Here is a 21,023-nt window from a genome sequence, read left to right on the forward strand (position 1 = left end):
TCCAAACCATACCTTTTTGGAATCTTTATGATCAGGCAAATAATGTGGCATAGGTTTCAATATGATTGGAGTGTAATTCTGTGTAATTCTTCAAACCTCTACCTGAGTGCCAACTGAAAATTCAAGTGGCCAATCGGTTTTTTCAAAAGAGGATTGTCTGAGGACTATTTCTGCTGAATTTGATGCTTTTATCACCATTTGCAGGATTCCACTCTAATTATTCTCTTATCTGCTGCACTATGGTTACTCTGAAGATTGAGTACTCAGCATTTGCAATCAAGTTAGATTATTGGTTACTTTATTAGTTACATTCAGCAGCTGCCGATAAGTAGTCTGCAGCTGCTAATGAAGTAACTGTATCCAGCAACTGTAAAATTTACCTTTCAAAGTAACTGTGCCAACACTGGTGATATTTTTAGTGTTTCATGTTTCTTAAATGCATAAAAGATTTGTAAATACTTCTGTGTCTAGACCACAGCTTCTATTTGCATACTTTCAAACGTCTTGTGCAGTAACAGAATTCCAGTATGGTTCAGGTTCTGGAATATTCACATACTGCATGGAACAAAAAATATCTTATTTGGGCGACTGGTCAAAACATCTAAAGACATCACTTTGTCTATGTAAAGAGATAAATGTGCAGGGCTGACTATTTTTCGAACATTACTTTGCAGTTAATATTGTATTATTTGCAGAAAGATTTGGTGCAGATATGTTTGTTTGTGTCAAACTGCACCGTCATTCCGGAGCAGAGCGGCCAAGCTGAGAACCAGAGAGGACCGAGCAGAGTGAGACCTCACGTCCATCCTGGAACAACATCACACACACAAACCAAGCTGCTAGAACAAACATTTACAGCCCGTCCGTCTCTCTGCGTTCGCAGATAAACAAACATTTCCGTTTCCACTTTTATCTTTAAAACTATCTGCGTATTTACAAGCTAAACATAAGCTAACATTAGCATTCACCACTTACTTCCCGGTACTTAAACGACATACCTGCGCAGTGACAGCCGAAAAACAAACAACTGACATGAAGTTACTTTAAAAACAACTTCAAGAAATTAGTATTATAATATATTCTTCTTTATACATGAAGAAAAACGACATTTAGTGCAGCACACAATGATGTTGACATTTTGAACATCACATGACAAGTTATTGCTAGTACGGTGGCCCCTTTGTGTCAAAAGTCACAAAACGCTATTTCTCGCTTGTGGCGTCTCACGGCAATTAATACTTGCAAAAGGAACTCCAACTACTTTAGCTCAAATTCATTCTTGTTTGAATTAATGATCATGAAATCGCTTATTACATAGAAAAATAATTATATATGTTTTTGACCATGAAATAATTAAATAGTGAAATAATTATGTATTTAATTCCAATTTTACTTAACTAATGGCACATTTAAGTAATTAATTACACATTTAAGTAACTATTTAATGATGTATTTAATTATTTAATTTTGGCACTTTTACTCCTCCAATTTAAATTAATTAATGATGCCACTAAGTAATTATTATACAATTTTAATTAATTAATGACACATTTAAGTAATTATTTAATGACATATTTATCTATTTAATTTTGGCACTTTTATTCCTCTATAGTGATAAGGTTGTGAAAACCTTTGGTGATTTTGTTGGTGAGAAAAGGTTTACTGAACTTTGTTGTGATCTTTGCAGAATCAGCTGATACCCTGATTGAAGTACTTGTGAAGCTAACTGAGGAATCGGGGATGTCTGTTTGTGACTGTCCTGGATTGAGACTAAGATCAAGGTTCCAGTGGCGTCTTGAGCATTGTGTGAAGTGAAAGTGTAGAAATTGAAGAGACATTGTCTTATCTCGACAGCGACGTTCATGACTCTGTGTCCTCGGCCCTTGAGATCGAGAGATCCCTGGGAAGAGCTCATGGAGTCATGATGTGTTTAGTGGAGTCAATACTTTTGCACGAGAGTAAAAGTCCAAGTCTTGAGAGTCTTGGTACTTCCTGGTTTACATAAGAAATGATCCAGAATCATGATTTTGATCCTGATCCGCTTCAAACTTTAATGGAGTCTTCCATGACCTAATATCTATCTGTGGTGAAAATTTCCTCTAAATCCATGCAGTAGTTTTGACATAATCCTTCAAAGCCTATATCAAGTGAAATCTTGATCCAGAATCTGGATCCGGATCACCTCCAAAATTTAATGGAGACTTCCATGGCCTAATATCTATCGGTGGTGCAAACTTGGTGAGAATCCGTGAAGTAGTTTTGATGTAATCCTTCAAAGCCTATATAACGTGAAATCCTGAGCCAGAATCCGGATCCAGATCATCTCCAAAATTTAATGGCGTCTTCATTGCCCTAATATCTATTGGTGGTGCAAATTTGGTGAGAATCTGTGAAGTAGTTTTGACGTAATCCTTCAAAAAAGTGAAATCCTGAGCCTGAATCCGGATCCAGATTACCTACAAAATGGAGGTAATTAGTGGAGTCTTCTATGGCCTAATACCTGTCTGTGGTAAAAATGTCATCAAAATCAGTCAGTAGCTTTGATGTAATCCTGTTAACAGACAGACAAATAAACACTCATGATTTTATTACATCCTTGGGGGATGTAATAAAGCTACAGTGTGTAGAATTTCAGGCTGACTATTAGCATAAATGGAATATGTCATTTATAAGCATCTGTTCATTTGTGTGTAAATTACCCGCAGCAACAAATCAATGTGTTTTCTCAACCTGTCTCACGAAAAACAATGTACAATTATTATATGTTCTGACGTATTTTTTGTGCGGATTTCATATGTATCCCATGTATTTTCTGCTAAGAGCAAGGGCGCAGTTTAGAACTAGAAATTGGGGGGACAAAGTGCGAGGCCCGCAGGGCCGAAGCCCATAGGCTGAGGGTCTGGGGGCCGCTTTAGGCACCCAGAAGCCAACGGTTGCTCAGATGCATTCTGAGCATCCAGAACAGTAATTTTAATGTTTTGAGAAGACCATAAAGTGGACACCATTTGACTTATGCAAGTTGAAACTGTGGATATAAGTACTTTATTCTGAGAATAGCCAGCATTGATTTTATTAACATCCTGGTGTAAATAAGGTATCACCAAATGTGTAGAACTCAAAAAGAATGATAGGTTGAGTTTTCATTAAAAAAACAACAACTGCAATGTGGTAAAATGTATTCATAAATATGAAAGAACAGGCTCTTAATTATTAACTATCGCATACTGTATTTTTTTTCTCAAGATTTGTTTTTGCATAAGTTTGAAAAAACAACAGATCATAAGTTTAGGATAAAATAATTATCGTGAATTTAATTTTTGAAGTGGCACTAATGACAACACTCATACTGAACATAATTTCGCTTGCATAGACTGATTTTGGAGATCAAGCAATAATTGCAGATGGGCTTTCTGAGGTCCCAGATAGCTTTTCAGATTTCCTTTTCTAACTCTCAGAATTTAGTAAATTAGCATATGGTCCATTGATACTTATGTGTAGACACTAGTCCCTAGAGGCAACTATTTTTGGTTTCAAATCTGGGCAAATGCAGTCCCAGAAAATTCCGAATGTGACAAACAAGAAGCAGGTGTAAACAAGTCAATGCTGCTAAAAATACAAACTTGCAGGAAAAAAAGATACTATTCTGACATGGTTTTGCACATAAGACTGACATGGCATGTTTCAAGTACACACATATATGTCAGAAGGTGGGGGGGGGACATACCATATTCTGTCCCCCCAGTTGAAAAGGTGGGGGGGACATGTCCCCCCTATCCCCCACCAAATTGTGCCCATGGCTAAGAGTCAATGATACCATCACCAACACTAATATGGTGCATTATCTGAGCAAAATGAAGTGTTAAGTCATCTTTTTGTTATTATTGTGGCTATTCTAACGTTAAGCCTAACGGCAAACAAAACACAAATGTGCATTTTGAATGTTTTAAGTGAAAAGTGTGTTGCAGGAATTCATAGGTATATGCACAAAATGTAACACTTAACCTTTCATATCATATTATACGAAATGCACCATGAGAATATTTTGGTTTTCATGAGCTAATTATGAGCCCTTCATAGCTGCATGGGAGCGGGAGGTGGTCCCATGTAGCTCAGAAGGGACATACTTACTCTTCCTTTTCTCGTTTTTCTCAGTGCCTCCCTTCTTCATTGTCTACTGGTTGCTAGTGCAGACTAATAAGTTTGAGAACCCTCATTTCTGAGAAATGGAAGATTATACATTTTGCGCAAGTGAAGAAGAAGAATGAATTCCAGTCGCCAAAGAAGCAAAAAATGTAACTGGTTACAAAATTGTGACCGGTAACGTATAATGCAGTTTACATCCTGAATAAATGATTGAATGAATGAATTAAATGACTGAATGAATTCATTAATTCATTTATTTGGCACACACAGACCCAAAATAACAAAGAAAACTCATTAAAATAAAACAATCCAACAACGCACCCATGTGCCCGAAAGGGTGTAGGCAGAAGCAAAACCTTATAAATGCGGGTGGGCATTTATAAGCTTTTGGCCATTTGCCGGCCATAGCATTTATGACCGGCAATCACCTTAGTATTTCTTCTGTTTTTCTTGATTAATGGTGGCAAATTATACAGTATTGTTTTGGTTTTTTTTGTCTTTCTGATGCCTGATTTTTTTTTTCTCCCTCTGTTTAAAGTGCAGCTCCATCCAGAGATGGGAGTTGTATTCGTGTTGGCGATCCTCCTGTCCTGTACACCAACAGCATTTCTTGTATATTCGTCCGTGAATTGTTCTGTAATTTATGTTTGTATCATGGCCCAAGCAGAGGGTCACCCCTTTGAGTCTGGTCTGCTTGAGATTTCTTCCTCAGAGGAAGTTTTTCCTTACCACTTTTGCTCTGGGGGTTAGTAAGGTTAGACCTTACCTGTGTGAAGCGCCTTGAGGCAACCCTGTTGTGATTTGACGCTATATAAATGAAAATAAATTGAAATTGAAAAATTGAAGTCACCTCTTTATCAAAAAAGTAAATAAATTGAAATTGAAAAATTGAAGTCACCTCTTTATCAAAAAAGTAAATATGTATACATACGTATATAAAAATATACATATACCCATGATAACTACTACAAAATATAAATTAATCACTGAATTAAATTTTAAAACACAAACATGCAAACAGCATCCTCACCACGAGATGACAGTAAATCCTGCACACAGTAACTTTAATAAAGTTTAATAGTAGCTGCAGCTGCAGTCAGGTGTGTCACATGCATGGGCTGTGCACGATGCACGATGACTTACCAGTACACCGAATGGAGCCGGGTCATTTTTAAAGTTACGAGGTCAACCTGCTTCCTTGTGTCATTACTGCAGGTCACCACTGAGAGGTGCACTATTGTAAGCAGACTCCAGAGCACTGGAATGAAATTAACATCCACATATCTAAATACTCAGTTACACTGTGCGTTAGACATTAAGAGATTACACATGCTTCTTTTCTAGTTTCAAATTATGTCAGCTCTTATTTTTCATCCTGAGAGCCAAACTCATTTTTAACATTTCATGCAGATATTCCAACCCTGCATTGAAGAAACCAAGTTGCATATTCCTTTAGTGGCATTTATACATGGTGGTGCAGGTTTTAATGAATGAAATCTGTTAATTTGCACAAATTCAGGCTCGTATCCCACCTGCATTACAATATTCGATTTATCACACAACTGAATGTCGTCACTGTCTATGGCTTCTTGGATGCTGACCCGCCACGAGGCTGGTGAATTAATACACTTTAAATGACATTACAAAGCTCTCAGCTGTACTCAAACAGATTCAATCAAGTTTAGTATGAGTTTACCTCATCTTAACATCGTGGGCTGATTTGGAAAAAGTGAGGAACTCAGCTTTCTTACAGGGAAAAAAATGAATGCTGATTGCAGAATACAGCCAGGTTAAAAACTACAAATTGTTGGTTTTAAAGCTGTAAAAATCAACATTTAATATGCAACACATCCCTGGAGCTGTTTGTGCAGGTCTTTATTCATTTTACTGAACAGTATGGAACTCTGTGGGGCCGTAAAAAGAGTTTCACAAAGATTTTGATGAGCAAATAAAGCAAAAATAAATAAATAAATAATAAATAAATAACTTTCCTAATTTGCACTTTCATTACTTGTTGCTACGCAGCAAACACACACACACACATTCCTAAGCATTTTTCCGTTTGGGACTTGTGATGTGAACATTTCCATGTAAGGATTTATACACTGTAATTTAGTAAACATTTCCATTCACTGCCATGTTGCACCGGCTAAAAGGAATCTGTTGCAGAGTTAGTGAAGTGTGCATGCAGGAAAGCTGTTTAGGCTTTTCTTTTGAGTTCCTTTTTCACAACAGTATTGTGCTTAAAAAAAAATATAGCAGCCGCTCTCAAATGTGTATATTTGACAGTGATGATATCAAGACCTACACAGTCATACAATGTTCATTTTATGTTCGTTTTAAGTGCAGAGAATGGCCTTTGCATTTATGGACTATTTAGGAACTAAATTCACATTTACAGTGCATCCAGAAAGTATTCACAGTGCTTCACTTCTTCCACATTTTCTTGTGTTTGTTTTGTTTTGTTTGTTAAATTTGCAAAAATCTAAAAAAAACCAACAACCTTTTTTCACATGATCATTATGTTGAAAAAGTGAAGCCCTGTGAATACTTTCTGTACTTAAAGCATACTGAGCTTATACTCACAAGAAAATCAGACGAGAATATCACTAAAGTGCTTTTGGTAAGTGTACTTTCATAAGTGAATAAGTGGTTTATGAGTGTATAATGAATAAATGTAAGTTCACTTGCACTGTAAAGTAAAACTAACTACACCCAAACTTTGCTACACTAACACTCAAATGTGTATATTTGACAGTGGTGATATCAAGACCTACACAGTCATACAATGTTCATTTTATGTTGTTTTAAGTGCAGAGAATGGCCTTTGCATTTATGGATTATTTAGGAACTAAATTCACGTTTACAGTGCATCCAGAAAGTATTCACAGTGCTTCATTTAGTCCACATTTTCTTATGTTTGTTTTGTTTGTTAAATTTGCAGAAATCTAAAAAAAAACAACAAAAAAACAACATTTTTCACATGATCATTATTGGGGTATTGTGTATAAGGCTGTAACAACAAAATGTTAAAAAAGTGAAGCCCTGTGAATACTTTCCGGATGCACTGTACTTAAAGCATACTGAGCTTATACTCACAAGAAAATCAGACGAGAATATCACTAAAGTGCTTTTGGTAAGTGTACTTTCACAAGTGAATAAGTGGTTTATGAGTGTGTAACTATTACATATAAGTTCACTTGCACTGTAAAGTAAAACTAACTGTGCACCCAAACTTTACTACACTAACAAGTATGCATTCATAAAAAGTGGGACAATGTAGTTGCAAAAAGTATTTAAATAGTACACTTACAAATATCTGAAGTAAACTTGTGATTTATTTGACAAAGTCTGCTGTTTTTGGTAAGGGTTACTGTTTTAGGCACATAAGTGCTTCTACACAGTCTGATACTGATCGCATACCTTCCTCAATCAATGCAGAGTTTATACAGAGTTTGTGTTTACTTAACAACTCCACGGGGAGGAATTTACGGAACTGACCTTGGTTGGGATTACTTTGCACACACGGGCAGATGCTGCGGCCAGTTGGGCCTATTAGCCGGTGGCCGTCCCAGACACAAATCCTCGCCCCCAGGCTTGTATTTATAAAACGGTGGGCCTCGTTGTGCACTGCTTTTCCATCCACGGTTTCACAAGATGACATATGAGGTTCCGTGTGCAAACAGGCCTCTGGGCATCCTCCTGACTCTCAGCCCCGAGATACAAGACGCCTTCAATCGAGGATGCCAATTGTAAATAGGGCCAAATAGCTTTAAATCAGGGGGAGGCACCCGCAAAACAAAATAATCTGCATTTATATCTGCGATTCCGTTTGTGCTGCAGAGCAAGGTTACACACGCCGCGTCTATTTCTGGACCCCTGGATAAACAGCGATTAGTCTACCCCACTGGACGGGGTTAATAGGCGTTTGTTCGGTGGGTAAGCGCGACACCTCAAGGCTTGGCCTCGCCGATCGATAGGAAACACTACTGCATACGTACACAGAAGCTTTACTGTACACAGCAATATAAGCTGGAAACAGCTGGCGGCTTTTAATTGAGTGTCAATGGACATGTCAGCCAAAGTGGAGAAGGATTTCCATGCAAGGAATGCTCTGCACATAGTCTTTTTGTTTGTTTGTTTGTTTATTTATGCGTTCCTGGAGTTTTGGTGGGCCACATGCTGACAGAAACAAAAAAGCCACAGTATGTATAATGATTTAGCCGCATCCTGCACATAAAATCACTGCCAAGGGCGAGGTAACGCTTCCATAGCAACAAAAAGCAGAATGTTACAAATCATCTTCTTCCCCGTGAGGTCATAGGTCAGCTGTGGGACAGGAGCTGAGAGGAAAATGACAGGTCGTTGATGACGATATTGATGATGTCAATTTTTTTCCAAGGTTTGAAACATGTCTTTTCCCTGCTGCATGAGACAATTAAACGCCGTCTGCAAAATTAATTCAGCCACATCTGAGAGGAAAATGAAGTAACCAGCAGAGGGGGATGCCAAACGTAATTTGTTCAGAACATCTGTGCCTCCTGACTGAGCATACTTACACGTGTAAAGGTAATTTATTGAAGATAGCGCACTATTGTGATTTTTCCATCTGGTTTTATTGCTTTATTTAAGAGAGGTATCATGCATGTGGTGGTTAGAATGTCATTTTTCATCTGTAGACCAGATGTTACAGCTCCTCTAAAAACTGTATGTTTTATTTTTTTATGGAATTTTATGCTTTCATAAATTACATTACACAATATGTAATGCGTTTCTGTCTTACAGCAACGCTTATAGCATTGTGTTTTGTTTTTGTTGCTGTTTGGTTTTTTTTCTTCTTTTGTAAGATTGTGTCTGATAATTTCTGGGTTTTGGAAAAGGAAAAATACATTTATTATTATTATTTTAATTATTCAGTTAAATGTAAGATTTTAACAGTGCAATGTTAAATACATGGAGCTTCACTTGAAGAATAAGAATAAGAATAAATGTATTATCATTTTTAAAATCATCTAACCTCATCTAAAATCATCTAACAGTCAAATCTTTTGGACTATCACTTGTTTTTTAAACTAAATTAAAAATGTGATTATATTTAGAAATATGCTTAGTTTGGTTTAATGTTATTCACGTTAATTTGACATTTGAGTTGTGATTTATTTTTATAAAACACCATTCCACAAACATTTACATAATCTTCTTTCAAATATGCGTAATTTCAATTTTTTTTTTTTATTGCATGAAACTGCTAATACCCAAGAATTCATTCATTTGTTTTGTGGGAAGAGTTACAGGACTTGGCCAATGATAGGGAAGTGTGGGATGGGCTGCTTGGTCTGGTGCCACCACGACTCAAACTAAGGGCCCCGTCACACTAGAGCATGAATGCTGTATGAATCACTAGAATCGGAAAAACAAACAGAATTTGCGCTGCATTCATACGGGATAGACTTTCATACAGCCGTGCATGAATACCCAGAATGTGGGACCGAGCCAACACGAATGATTCACGCAATAAGGAGTGCAGCAGCACCCGAATCCAGGTGAACTACCCAGAGTGCAAGTCGAATGTGGACATAAACCTTCCCCCACGAAAGAATAAAAACACAATAAAATAAAAAAGACAAGGAATTAAAAACAACACGGCATGAAACCCCACAATGCCGGTGTCGCCGACCGAACGGTCCCCCTTGAAAATCGGTCCTGTGCATGCATCAGCAGCGTCATTTCTGTGCGTCAGCAGTGATTCACCAATTATCACCCCGTTTCTGCTTAAAACTGCACTCAAGTCATCTCCTATTTCAGTGACAGATATCTGAAGCTTTTGTACCACAATCATTTCCACATAAATTCAGCAATATTTCATGATAAAAGACGGAGGAAGCGATCACAGCGCAAAAGCAGTACGTCAAACTCAGACGTGCTGCTGCTGCGCCATCATTTCAGAGCGACTCACCAATTATCGCCTTGTTTTTGCTTAAAACGGCCTTGTTTCTTCTCAAAACTGACTTTAGAATGATGTAAGAGGTTTTACTTTGTCATCTGATGATTAATAATCACATTATTCCATTTGATCGCTTTGGGTGTACAGAGTCAGACTCAGATGTGCTACTGTGGTCCCAAATGATGCATGAGCAGTGAAGGCAGGGGGGACCAATTTTTAGTGTGGCAGGCCGAGCGCTGTGGTCCGCTCTTTTGAAGACCTGCCGTGTCACACTGCTCGGTGTCGTATCATATTAAAGATATTAAAGACTGGTCTTAACCCACCTGTAGCACTGAGCAGAGACACTCGACAGGTGCAGATGATTATTATCAGCTTTAGTGTGCAGGCAGGATTACTTTGTCCAACTCCTTCCAGCGGAGCCGCAATCATGAGCCAGGCGGACGTGTCGACATGTTCCGCGCCGCAGTGGGTTTTCCAAGAAGCGCTGAAGAAAGGCAACACCATGGAGCTGCACTCCTTGCTGCAGAACATGACAAACTTTGAATGTCAACTCCTTTGGCCCTGTAGGACAGACAGCGCTCCACCAGTCCGACATTGACGGAAACCTGGAGCTGGTAAAGCTGCTGATGACATTTGATGCAGATATCCAACTGGCCAACAGGGAAGTGTGGAGAACAGTCATTTATAGCTACACAGCTGCGCCTGATTTATGGAAAAAAAAAAACAACAATTTTGCAAGCATCACCACCAACAACCATGCAAAGCAACCAAACGCAGCACTCTTTGCACCCTGGAATCCAAAATGTAGTGTTGCTTTATGCAATGCTTCTCTGCAAAAATTTCAAGAAAAAATAAATAAAACGAAACAGCCACGCCGGCCAGTTTTGTCAGTACTGAAATTTTTTAAGTGGGTGTTAACATCGATCGTGGACTCCACTCCAGTGGGACTTGATCCGTGGGCATATGTCTGTGTGCATCAGCGTGTGTGCATTTGGAGTCCAGAGCACAGATGACCCTCTTTTCATCCTCCAAAGTCTCCTCTTCCTCAGCAGGGGTGCAGATTCAACCTGTCATCTTTTATTTTCTTGTCTTTTAAACTTGTTTTATGCCACAGTCAAACACGTCATGTGATGCACAGCATCACAGTGACAGCCCCGTCAGCCGGCTCTGAGACGCACTGACTCGCTGATGCAGCACCTGTGATCGCGGTATAGATTGAGCATGTAATCACACAGCCATCATCAGTCCACCTCATGTGTCAGAGGATTCATCTGTAATATCATATCATCATGGCTGTTAGGCCTCGTCCACACGGCCGCATTGTGTGTCAACATGTCACGGAGATGTGCTGACTCACTGTATCACATGGTGTATTTGGGTAATTGTGCAATAATCACATCTAGTGCACATGATGATTGCATGTCACAACTTTGCACATTACGATATTTCCTTTGTGTACCGAAAAGAATGCTGCAGCTAGAGTACTGACGGGGACTAGCAGGAGAGAGCATATCTCACCCGTGTTGGCCTCCCTTCATTGGCTTCCTGTTAATGCTAGAATAGAATTTAAAATTCTTCTTCTTACTTATAAGGTTTTGAATAATCAGGTCCCATCTTATCTTAGGGACCTCGTAGTACCATATTACCCCATTAGAGCGCTTCGCTCTCAGACTGCGGGCTTACTTGTAGTTCCTAGGGTTTGTAAGAGTAGAATGGGAGGCAGAGCCTTCAGCTTTCAGGCTCCTCTCCTGTGGAACCAGCTCCCAATTCAGATCAGGGAGACAGATACCCTCTCTACTTTTAAGATTAGGCTTAAAACTTTCCTTTTCGCTAAGGCTTATAGTTAGGGCTGGATCGGGTGACCCTGGACCATCCCTTGGTTATGTTGCTTTAGACGTAGACTGTGTTTCATAATTATTGTATGGCCTTGCCTTGCAATGTGGAGCGCCTTGGGGCAACTGTTTGTTGTGATTTGGCGCTATACAAGAAAAAAGTTGATTGATTGATTGATTGATGCGGGGGGGTTCAGCTCATTGGGGGCACAATCAGGACATACCTACGTGATCAGACTGCTGCCATTGTTGGTGGGTTGCCGTTTCAGATGCCAGTTCGAATGCCATTTGAGCTAGCAGTAACACAACAGTACAACCACCGTACGGATATTCCTCAGTTCGAATGCAGCACAACAATAGTACGCTTGTCCTCTACATTTGTGCTGGCCTGCCAATTTGGTGTATTTCCCTAAGTGCCGCACAAATGCTGTCCGACAAATTCGAATGCAGCATGAATTGCATGAAAGTCGTTCAATGACAATTCGTACAGCATTTTGGAATTTGTGCTGCAGGTCGAATGCAATTCAACTGCAGGTTGAATTGTATGAATGACATTGGAATGTCCATTCCTACGGCAGTACGAATGCAGTACGACTGATTCCATCACCATTCGGATGTTTCCCAGCTCGAGCGACACATGAATGTGACGGCTGCTGCAGGAATGCTGTACAAGGCGTTCGAGTGCCGTTCGAATACAGCACAAATTACATGAATGACATTCGAATGTCAGTTCCTGTGGCAATCATGCAGTTCATGCTCCAGTGTGACGGAGGTATAAGAATTGATTGGGGTCAATCTATTGAGGAAATTGAATGTGAAATATAGTGAATGTTAAAAGCATTTCAAGGCTAATACTGTAACCATCTTTTCCCAGACCCAGCTGACAATGTACGAGGTCTGTTAGAAAAGTATCGGACCTTTTTATTTTTTGCAAAAACCTGATGGATTTGAATCACGTGTGCTTGCATGAGCAAATCTTGAACCTTCGTGCGCATGTGTGAACTTTTTCGCACCTGTCGATTGCATAATTTTCTGGTAAGCAGCCTTTGTGTGAGGACATGTGTTGTGCGCTCGGTGGATTTTCATTTCAAGGAAAAAGACGGAATGACTGGAGCAGCGCCGCATCAAATTTTGCCAGAAACTGGACGACAGCCAGGTGGAAACAGTCGTGTGACTATCCGAGAAATTGTGGAAGAGGTGGGCATGTCACAGCATGTCCTGTGAGACTTCAACACGGAGGCGCTTTTGCGCCGGCGTCAGCAGCAGCATGAATTTCACCGCCACTCTTTTCATGGCCATATCTTCTGTCACAGTGGAATGTACCGAAAAAGTGCTGATGTCCACCTCTTCCGCAATTTCTTGGATAGTCACACGACAGTCCTGCATCACCACAGCGTTCACTTTGGAAATGATCTGGTCATTTCAGCATGTTGATGGCCACCTGGAGCCGTTGTGCGGACGTCTTTAAACCAGCTGTACCGCTCCTTAATCTGTGTGATGCCCATAGGATCGTCACTGAAAGCCGTCTGAATAATCCGAATGGTTTCCACCTGGCTGTTGCCCAGTTTCTGGCAAAATGTGATGCGGTGCTGCTCCAGTTGTTTTGTTTTTTTCCTTGAAATGAAAATCTGCCGAGCACACAACACACGTCCCACACAAAGGCTGCTTCCCAGGAAATGACGCAATCGACAGGCGTGAAAAAGTTCACGCATGCGCACGCAGGTTCAAGGTTGGCTCATGCAAGCACACGTGATTCAAATCGATCAGGTTTTTGCAAAAAATAAAAAGGTCCGATACTTTTCTAACAGACCTCGTATTATTATTATTATTATTATTATTAGTAGTAGTAGTAGTAGTAGCAGTGGTAGTAGTAGTTTTTCATTTCAGTTATGTATGGCCCCCTTCAGAAAACCGTGGCTTTGACTATTGGATTTTATATTATTGTCATTATTGTTATTCTTATTATTATTATTATCAGTAGTAGTAGCAGTAGTAGTAGTAGAAGTAGTAGTAGTAGTGGTGGTAGGAGATTTTTCAGTTACACATGGCCCCCTTCCGAAACCTGTGACTTTGGCCGTATGCTATACAGTTGGATTTTATGTTATCTTTACTTACTATAATAGCCAAATGGCCTCTGTGTGTGTGCGTGTGTATGCGTGCACAAGTATGGCTTCGATCACGCAAAAACCGGGGAGAGCTGACATTTGCCGTTTGTTATGATTATGTATTTGAAGTCAAGGATGAACTCTGCAAAAGTTGATAGGACTAATATTTTTGGAGAAATTAGCAGTTTTAGTTAACCAGCAAACAATGGATGTTGTGCTGCAATGCACCATGGGAGTTCGGGGTTTGGGGGTTTTAAATGTTGTTATTGTGGTTCATGTTAGTTTAACAGTGGTGTTAGTGTTATTGATTTATTGTGTTTTTGTAGTTCAACTGGTTTAGTCAGTTTAGTTAAGTCTCATGGTGCCGGCACCATGACTGAAAAGTGTACTGTGTTTGATATCTACCGGCACTGTCTCTGTGCATGTCTAAAATTAGAAGCACCTGCTTGTGGCAGAATGCGTACGTGCGTGCGTGTGTGCGTCAGTGCATGCTTGCAACTTTGATCACGGAGAAACTAAGGACAGTTGACATTTGCCATTTGGTATGTTTATATACTTTGTGTTAAGGATGAATGCCTCTAAAACGGGACATTGATAGGATTAATGTTTTTGGAGAAACTATGGATTTTAGCTAACAACAATGAACAATGGATGTTGCCAACTACATTCTGGACTCACATGACATTCCAGCAGGGGGCGGTAAATCATCTTTATATGAAAAGTGTGAGTGCGTAATTGTATTTAGTAAGGACAGTGTTAAGTGCATAATATAATAGTAAATACATTAAAAATACATGGATGACACAAGAAAATGAAAACACTTATTTCCATTGTGGCCCATTTAAAAATCAAATGAAAAAATACAAGGAATAATAAAATAAAATAATAACACTGATAATTATGATAGTGTGTATATGCAGCCAGGTCTCATGCTTTTTTTTTTTTTTTTTTTTCGTTTTTGTTTTGTTTTGTGCTCCCGTCACGAAATGTGTCAAATTTTCGTGACAGGGCTTTTTGTTTTAACTCACTATTACTAACTCTACTCCTACCCCCAACCCTAACCTTAACCATAACCTAACCTTACTCCTTCCCCAACCCTAACCATAACCACCCCGACCCCCCCCGTTTCACTTTTAATTTTGTGCAGCCATCATGGAATGAATTAGAATGAATTCATGCTGCCGTGACGAATATGAGGCGCTTTTCATCACAATATGACAAACCAATACATTAATGTATATTTCATGCTGCTGAATCATGACTTGCCTTGAGACCGGGTTGGTATATGATAACAACAACCAAAACAATTTATAAACACATTAAGACAGTAAATTAACATTAAAAAATGACACAATTAACAGAAAATAATAGGGTTGAGTTCCTCTTCTAAAAATTGTTGAAGTCTAAGACGCCCTATTGTCTTTTATTGTTATTATTATTATTATTATTATTATTAGTAGTAGTAGTAGTAACAGTGTTAGTCATAATAGTAGTAGTTTTTTTTTTTCATTTCAGTAATGCACGGCCCCTTTTCAAACAATCGTGGTTTGCCCGTATGCTATATTTGGATTTTATTATTATCATTATTAGTTGTCCACGACCCGAACCCGGAAAAGCAGTTGAAGATGAGATGAGATTAGTGGTAGTAGTAGTAGGAGTCTTCTCTTTTTATTCAGTTTTAACTTAAACTTTTAAAAAAAATTGAAACTGCATTTTCATTTTTCATTTTCACTGCTATTGTTTGTTTGTCACTGTTAATTCCATTTTGTACTCATGTTTTGATCACGTATTCCCACTCTCAAGGACCACTTTATTGTGTTTTATTATCATACTGTTGTATGTGTTTTGTACAATGTCATACAGGTAAGTCCCTTCGGCTGCTCCGTTGTTTGTACTCGGGGTCGCCACAGCAAATCCAAGGTGGATCTCCATGTTGAATTGGCACAGGTTTTACACCGGATGCCTTTCGTGACGCAACTCCACATTGCATGGAGAAATGTGGCAGGGGTGGGATTTGAACCTGGAATCTTCTGCACTGAAACCAAGAACATTAACCACTTGGCCATCACCCAATACAATAATGAATTAAATCTGAGTAGTAGTAGTATTTTCCTTTCAGCTACACAGGCCTCCCCCCCGAGAAAGTGGTAGCTCCGCCCCTGTACCACATCTTGATGTCATGTTATTTGTTTGTTTGTATCGACCGTGTTGGTTGTTTGCGCTTCAACTTGGTCCTGAGTGGCCCCTGAGATCAAACCTGGGACTTTGTAGGACCCAGCGGACCTCGAGCCCAGCTTCACCTGTTCGCACGCCCCCCCCCCCCTTTGGCTTTTCCTTCCACCGCCGCTGCCCCGCGCGCGATCATGCCCACGAACCTGATGCCTCCAACAATGCTTTCTCTGCTGCTGCTGCTCCTCTGCGCGTCCGCGGCCGGCGCCTCGCTGGCCGAGATGGTGTTCCGCTGCCCGGGCTGCACGGCCGAGCGTCAGGCGCTGTGCCCAAAGCTCACCGAGACCTGCGCCGAGATGGTGCGCGAGCCGGGCTGCGGGTGCTGCCCCGTGTGCGCCCGTCAGGAGGGCGAGACGTGCGGCGTGTACACCCCGAGGTGCGCCACCGGTCTGCGCTGCTACCCGACGCCCGACTCGGACCTGCCGCTGGAGCAACTGGTGCAGGGCCAGGGCTTCTGCCGGAGCAAGGTGGACACGGAGACCGTCACCTCCAGCCAGGAGCAGCGGGAGCACAGCAGCGGTCAGTCAGCCAGCCTCCTCCTCCTCCGGGAGAGCCGCTTTTCTTCCATCAATTATTAATCAGCCTGTCTAGACTGCGTGGACGGTGCCGTGTGCGCGCGCTCAGGCCCCCGTCCAAACGGGGACAGATCGATAACTCTGAACGCACCCCTGATCACATATATACTGCCAGGTTGGATGTGCACCAAAAAAAGCTGCTAAATCAAAATAACATTAAGCCTAATTTTACTTTGAGGTGAAGTAACTGAATAGTTCCTTCAGGTTTTTCTTCATTTTATACCCGTCGGGAACTCTTTGTGTTGCCATACAAGAGCTTCATGAGGCTCGAAACGTCATAGATAATAATAATAATAATAATAATAATAATAATAATAATAATAATAATAATAATAACCTTAAAAAAAACAAAGCTCACGTTTGATTTTTGTAGGAATATGAATGTTTGGACATTTCAAAATAGTTTTTATGTTGAAAACGGGAATCTGTCAGGGTTCTAACACTTTTGCACAGCACTCTGTGTGTTTGCAGATATAAAACACTCGGTTCTTTATTGTACGTATAGTTTTTGCACAGGTTCCAGTCTGCTAACTTTATTTATTTATTTATTGGCTTCTTGCCTTTTGCTCATGGTCAGAACAGCAAGGTGATTTGGCACAAATTTTACACCTGCATACTGTTCCTAACAAGTCCAGATGTACTTTAAAGTTTGTTTTTAAAAACTGTAGCCAATCTGATTCGTCAATATATTAATTGATTGGTCGAAAAAAAAAAAATCAGAAACTATTTCGATAATTGGTTATTTAAGCATACATGAGAGAAGAAACTTTTCAGACCTGTTTTCCTTATTTTTACACTCTTATATGCTCATTGTAGACCTATTAAAGATGCTTTCAATACCTTCAGTATCAATGAATAATAATAATATCAATAAAAAATAAAAAAAAGGCAACATTTGCACTTGTTCAGTCACGTGACGGAAATTAGTTATAAATTGTGCATAAATGGTGTGAGTCACTTTAAAATGCCTAAAACTACTTTAAACCAGATTAACTTATTTTATAACAATTATAAACAGATCTAAAACAATTAAAAATAAAAAATACTTTAAACTGGATTTGAATGCAGATAAACTAAAATAAAATCAGATTTTACACAGTTTTACACCAAAGATTAACCGGTGATTCTAAAAAGCTTTCAGATATGATTAAGATCATGTTTAAAATGGCTCTAAACAAGTGTGAAATGGTTAAAACTGGATTAGATTTGTTAAATAATTAATATATAATTGATTCAAACAATTCAACAGGAAAGAGATTATTGCTTCAGCGACTTTTGAAAAGCTTAAATCCAGATTTAACATTTGAATTCTAACTATAGTAAACGTATCAGCTCAGTTGAATGTGAATCAAATAAACATATTCTGGATTTAAAATTTCAGAGACTGAAGACTGCCTAGTTTAAGATGTTTTCATGTTGCCTAAATGTTCTTTAAAACAGATATGACCTTATTTTGAAGTGGTCTCTGAATATCAAGAAAACAGTGTAAAATGGTTTAAACTACATTAATCTAGATTCAGCCTTAATAAAAAGAGTATATTTCTAGAAGAGCATTTGGTTTATGATGCTTTTATAATTCCTAAATAGTCTTTAAAACAGACATAAGTGTTTGGAGTGGTTCCTAAACATTTTGAAACTGTGGTAAAATGGTTTAAACTACTTTAATCCATATATAATCTTAATTACAAAGAATATATAATGACTCAAGATATTCTACAACAGATGAAATGAAAATGAAATTAACTGTATTTATATAATAATTTTTCCAAAGTGCTTTAAAAAGATGCCTCACATTCACTCACTCACACACAGTGTGAGCTGCCACGCTTATATAACTGATTCAAACTATTGTACAACAATGTACAACAAACATTTAAAATGCTCAGACATAGACACGGTCACATTTTAATCTGGTTGTACAATTCTGTATTTTAAGAAACTTTTTTTTTTCGGCTTTTGTAATGGCTAAAAATCTCTTTAAAACAGACATGACCTTGTTTTGAAGTGGCTTCTGAACTGAACTTGGATAAACTCAAAATTGGTTTAAAGATTTTGCCAGGAGAACGTATTGTTGAAAAGTGAGTGTGTTTAAATGGATGTTAAATGAGTTGTAGCCAAATAACAGCTGTGTGTAAACAGTTCTAAACTAAGATTTAAAATGGTTTTGCATTGGCTAAAAATGAAAACTGGTTTGGACTCGTCAAGAAGTTTTTGAATACTTTTTGTATTTTGGCCAAAAAAATGTGAAGCCGCGTCTCTGCGACATTTCCTTCTTAAACAAACGGTTGATGATAAAAGTAACTGAGAGCTAAATCAAAGATGAAAACATTAAATAGATGCAGCCTGATTATGTGCACGTTATGGGCTGCATGGCGCGGACCTGTGTGGTACATTGTAAATCCTCGTGTTGGTGTTTTCCATTTTCCCTGGACAATCTGCCTTGAAATCATTGGCAGCCTGAAAATTCCCAGAGGTTGTTGTCGTGTTCCGGTCACAGACAACAACACAGTCGTGATGCTGACATTTTCACTGTTGGTTTGGAGAAAAAGAAAGAAGGCAAGCTGCATTGATTGGCAAAGTGGACTTTAGGCTTTGATCAGCAGAATGACGGTTTCTACCTGGAAAATGAAACGGGTGTCTGAGTCGGAAGCTTCGTTAGTGGTTTTTGGGAAACGGCCACATGGACTGGCAGCATTTGAGCCTAGAAACAGTCATTTAGTGTCCAGTGGAGCCAGCTGGGAGTTCTACTCGTGTCCAAATTAGGACTTTGTCAGAGTTTACCTCCAGGTTGACGTGCGTTTACTTTGGCATCAAACCCCTGGAACGTAGAGTAACTACCGGAGACAGCAGTCACAGTAACTGTGTGCTCACTAAAGCCTCAAAAGGTCAAACATGGTGCATTCACATTCGAATAAACAGTCATCACGTTATTGTAATTGAAGGCGGCTTCACGATTATTATTATATATTAATCTGTTATTTATGTTTACAGTTCATTATTTATTCTATAAAACCGACAAGGTCCCAACAAAATGTCAATCACTATTTTACAAAGCCAAAGAAAACATCTTCAGGTTGCTCTTTTCTTGGGCCAATGGTTTAAAAGCCAATCTATATGAGAACCAGTTAACCCAGATTCTCAGGTTATCCATCCATCCATCCATCCATCCATCCATCCATCCATCCATCCATCCATCCATCCATCCATCCATCCATCCATCCATCCATCCATCCATCCATCCATCCATCCATCCATCCATCCATCCTCTAAACTGCTTTCTCTGGTTGCGTGTCAGTTAAACTACAGTGTGTTCAAATCCAGGTAATATCTGGATTAAAAACTCATTTTAAAGCTAAGTGACGTATGTTGTGATTTTGCAATGTATAAATGAACTGAAGTGTCTTAAAAGAACTTAATCTCTCAGCTGTCTGTCATAATAATTTAAAATGTAATTCATTTAATTTTATCTAATTTAACTTAAAAAGCATTTTCAGAACAAAATTACAAAGCTGTACAATTTAAACAGCCAACAACAACAACAAACGTGAACTAACTTAAAACAAAAAAGTACAAATCATATACAACCACAAATTCATTGTTAATAAATTAAAAGCGTAGATTTATTATAAATAGTAGAATACAGGTAAATTTGAAGTAAAGCCCATTTGAACCATTTCTTGAAGTTTATAGTAGTTTAAATCAGAACAAAATAATAAGGGTGCTATATGGCACTTTAAAATATAAAGCTTTTTGAAAGCACCATAAACACAACTATATGCTTGTAAAAACATTTAAAACCAGGTTATTACAAATTTAATCATGTTAAAGATTGGTTATAACAGTTTGTCATTGGTTCAGGGCCATTTTCTGAAGGTAGAAAGTGAGCTATCTGTCTTAAACCGGTTTGAAACATGTTTTAATCAGTTTCAAACCAGTGCGAGATTAAAATCAATTTAAAACATCTTGGCTTTGTTTTCAAGCCAATTACAGCCACAGAAAGGCACCAGAGACAAATGAAATCATTTTCAAACATTAGAAACATTAAACATCAAAACATTTTTTAAGCACTCTTTATCAAAGACAGATGGGGTGGATTTGCATATTTCTCCCTCTACAGTGCATAATATCATTACATGTTTCAAGGAGTCTGGAGGAATTTTAGTGCTTAAAAGGCAAGGGTACATGCTTAAGATGA

At 38.9% G+C, this 21,023-nt stretch overlaps 2 protein-coding genes across 2 annotated transcripts in view; one reads left to right on the forward strand and one right to left on the reverse strand.

The window, feature by feature from the left end:
- Positions 1–1,167, reverse strand: part of stk11ip (serine/threonine kinase 11 interacting protein) — an 83,594-nt gene extending 82,427 nt beyond the window's left edge. Inside the window, exons 1-2 of the mRNA XM_034178251.1 lie at positions 999–1,167; positions 737–807 (exon numbers count right to left, since the gene is read on the reverse strand). Of these exons, the coding sequence (XP_034034142.1) occupies positions 737–806 (70 nt within the window). The 5' untranslated portion in view covers position 807; positions 999–1,167. The remainder of the gene's footprint in view (positions 1–736; positions 808–998) is intronic.
- Positions 1,168–16,372: 15,205 nt separating this feature from the next.
- Positions 16,373–21,023, forward strand: part of igfbp2a (insulin-like growth factor binding protein 2a) — a 29,280-nt gene continuing 24,629 nt past the window's right edge. The window contains exon 1 of the mRNA XM_034178265.1: positions 16,373–16,772. Within this exon, the coding sequence (XP_034034156.1) occupies positions 16,388–16,772 (385 nt within the window). The 5' untranslated portion in view covers positions 16,373–16,387. The remainder of the gene's footprint in view (positions 16,773–21,023) is intronic.

This window comes from Thalassophryne amazonica, chromosome 1 (assembly GCF_902500255.1).
Source record: "Thalassophryne amazonica chromosome 1, fThaAma1.1, whole genome shotgun sequence".
Lineage (NCBI taxonomy): Eukaryota > Metazoa > Chordata > Actinopteri > Batrachoidiformes > Batrachoididae > Thalassophryne > Thalassophryne amazonica.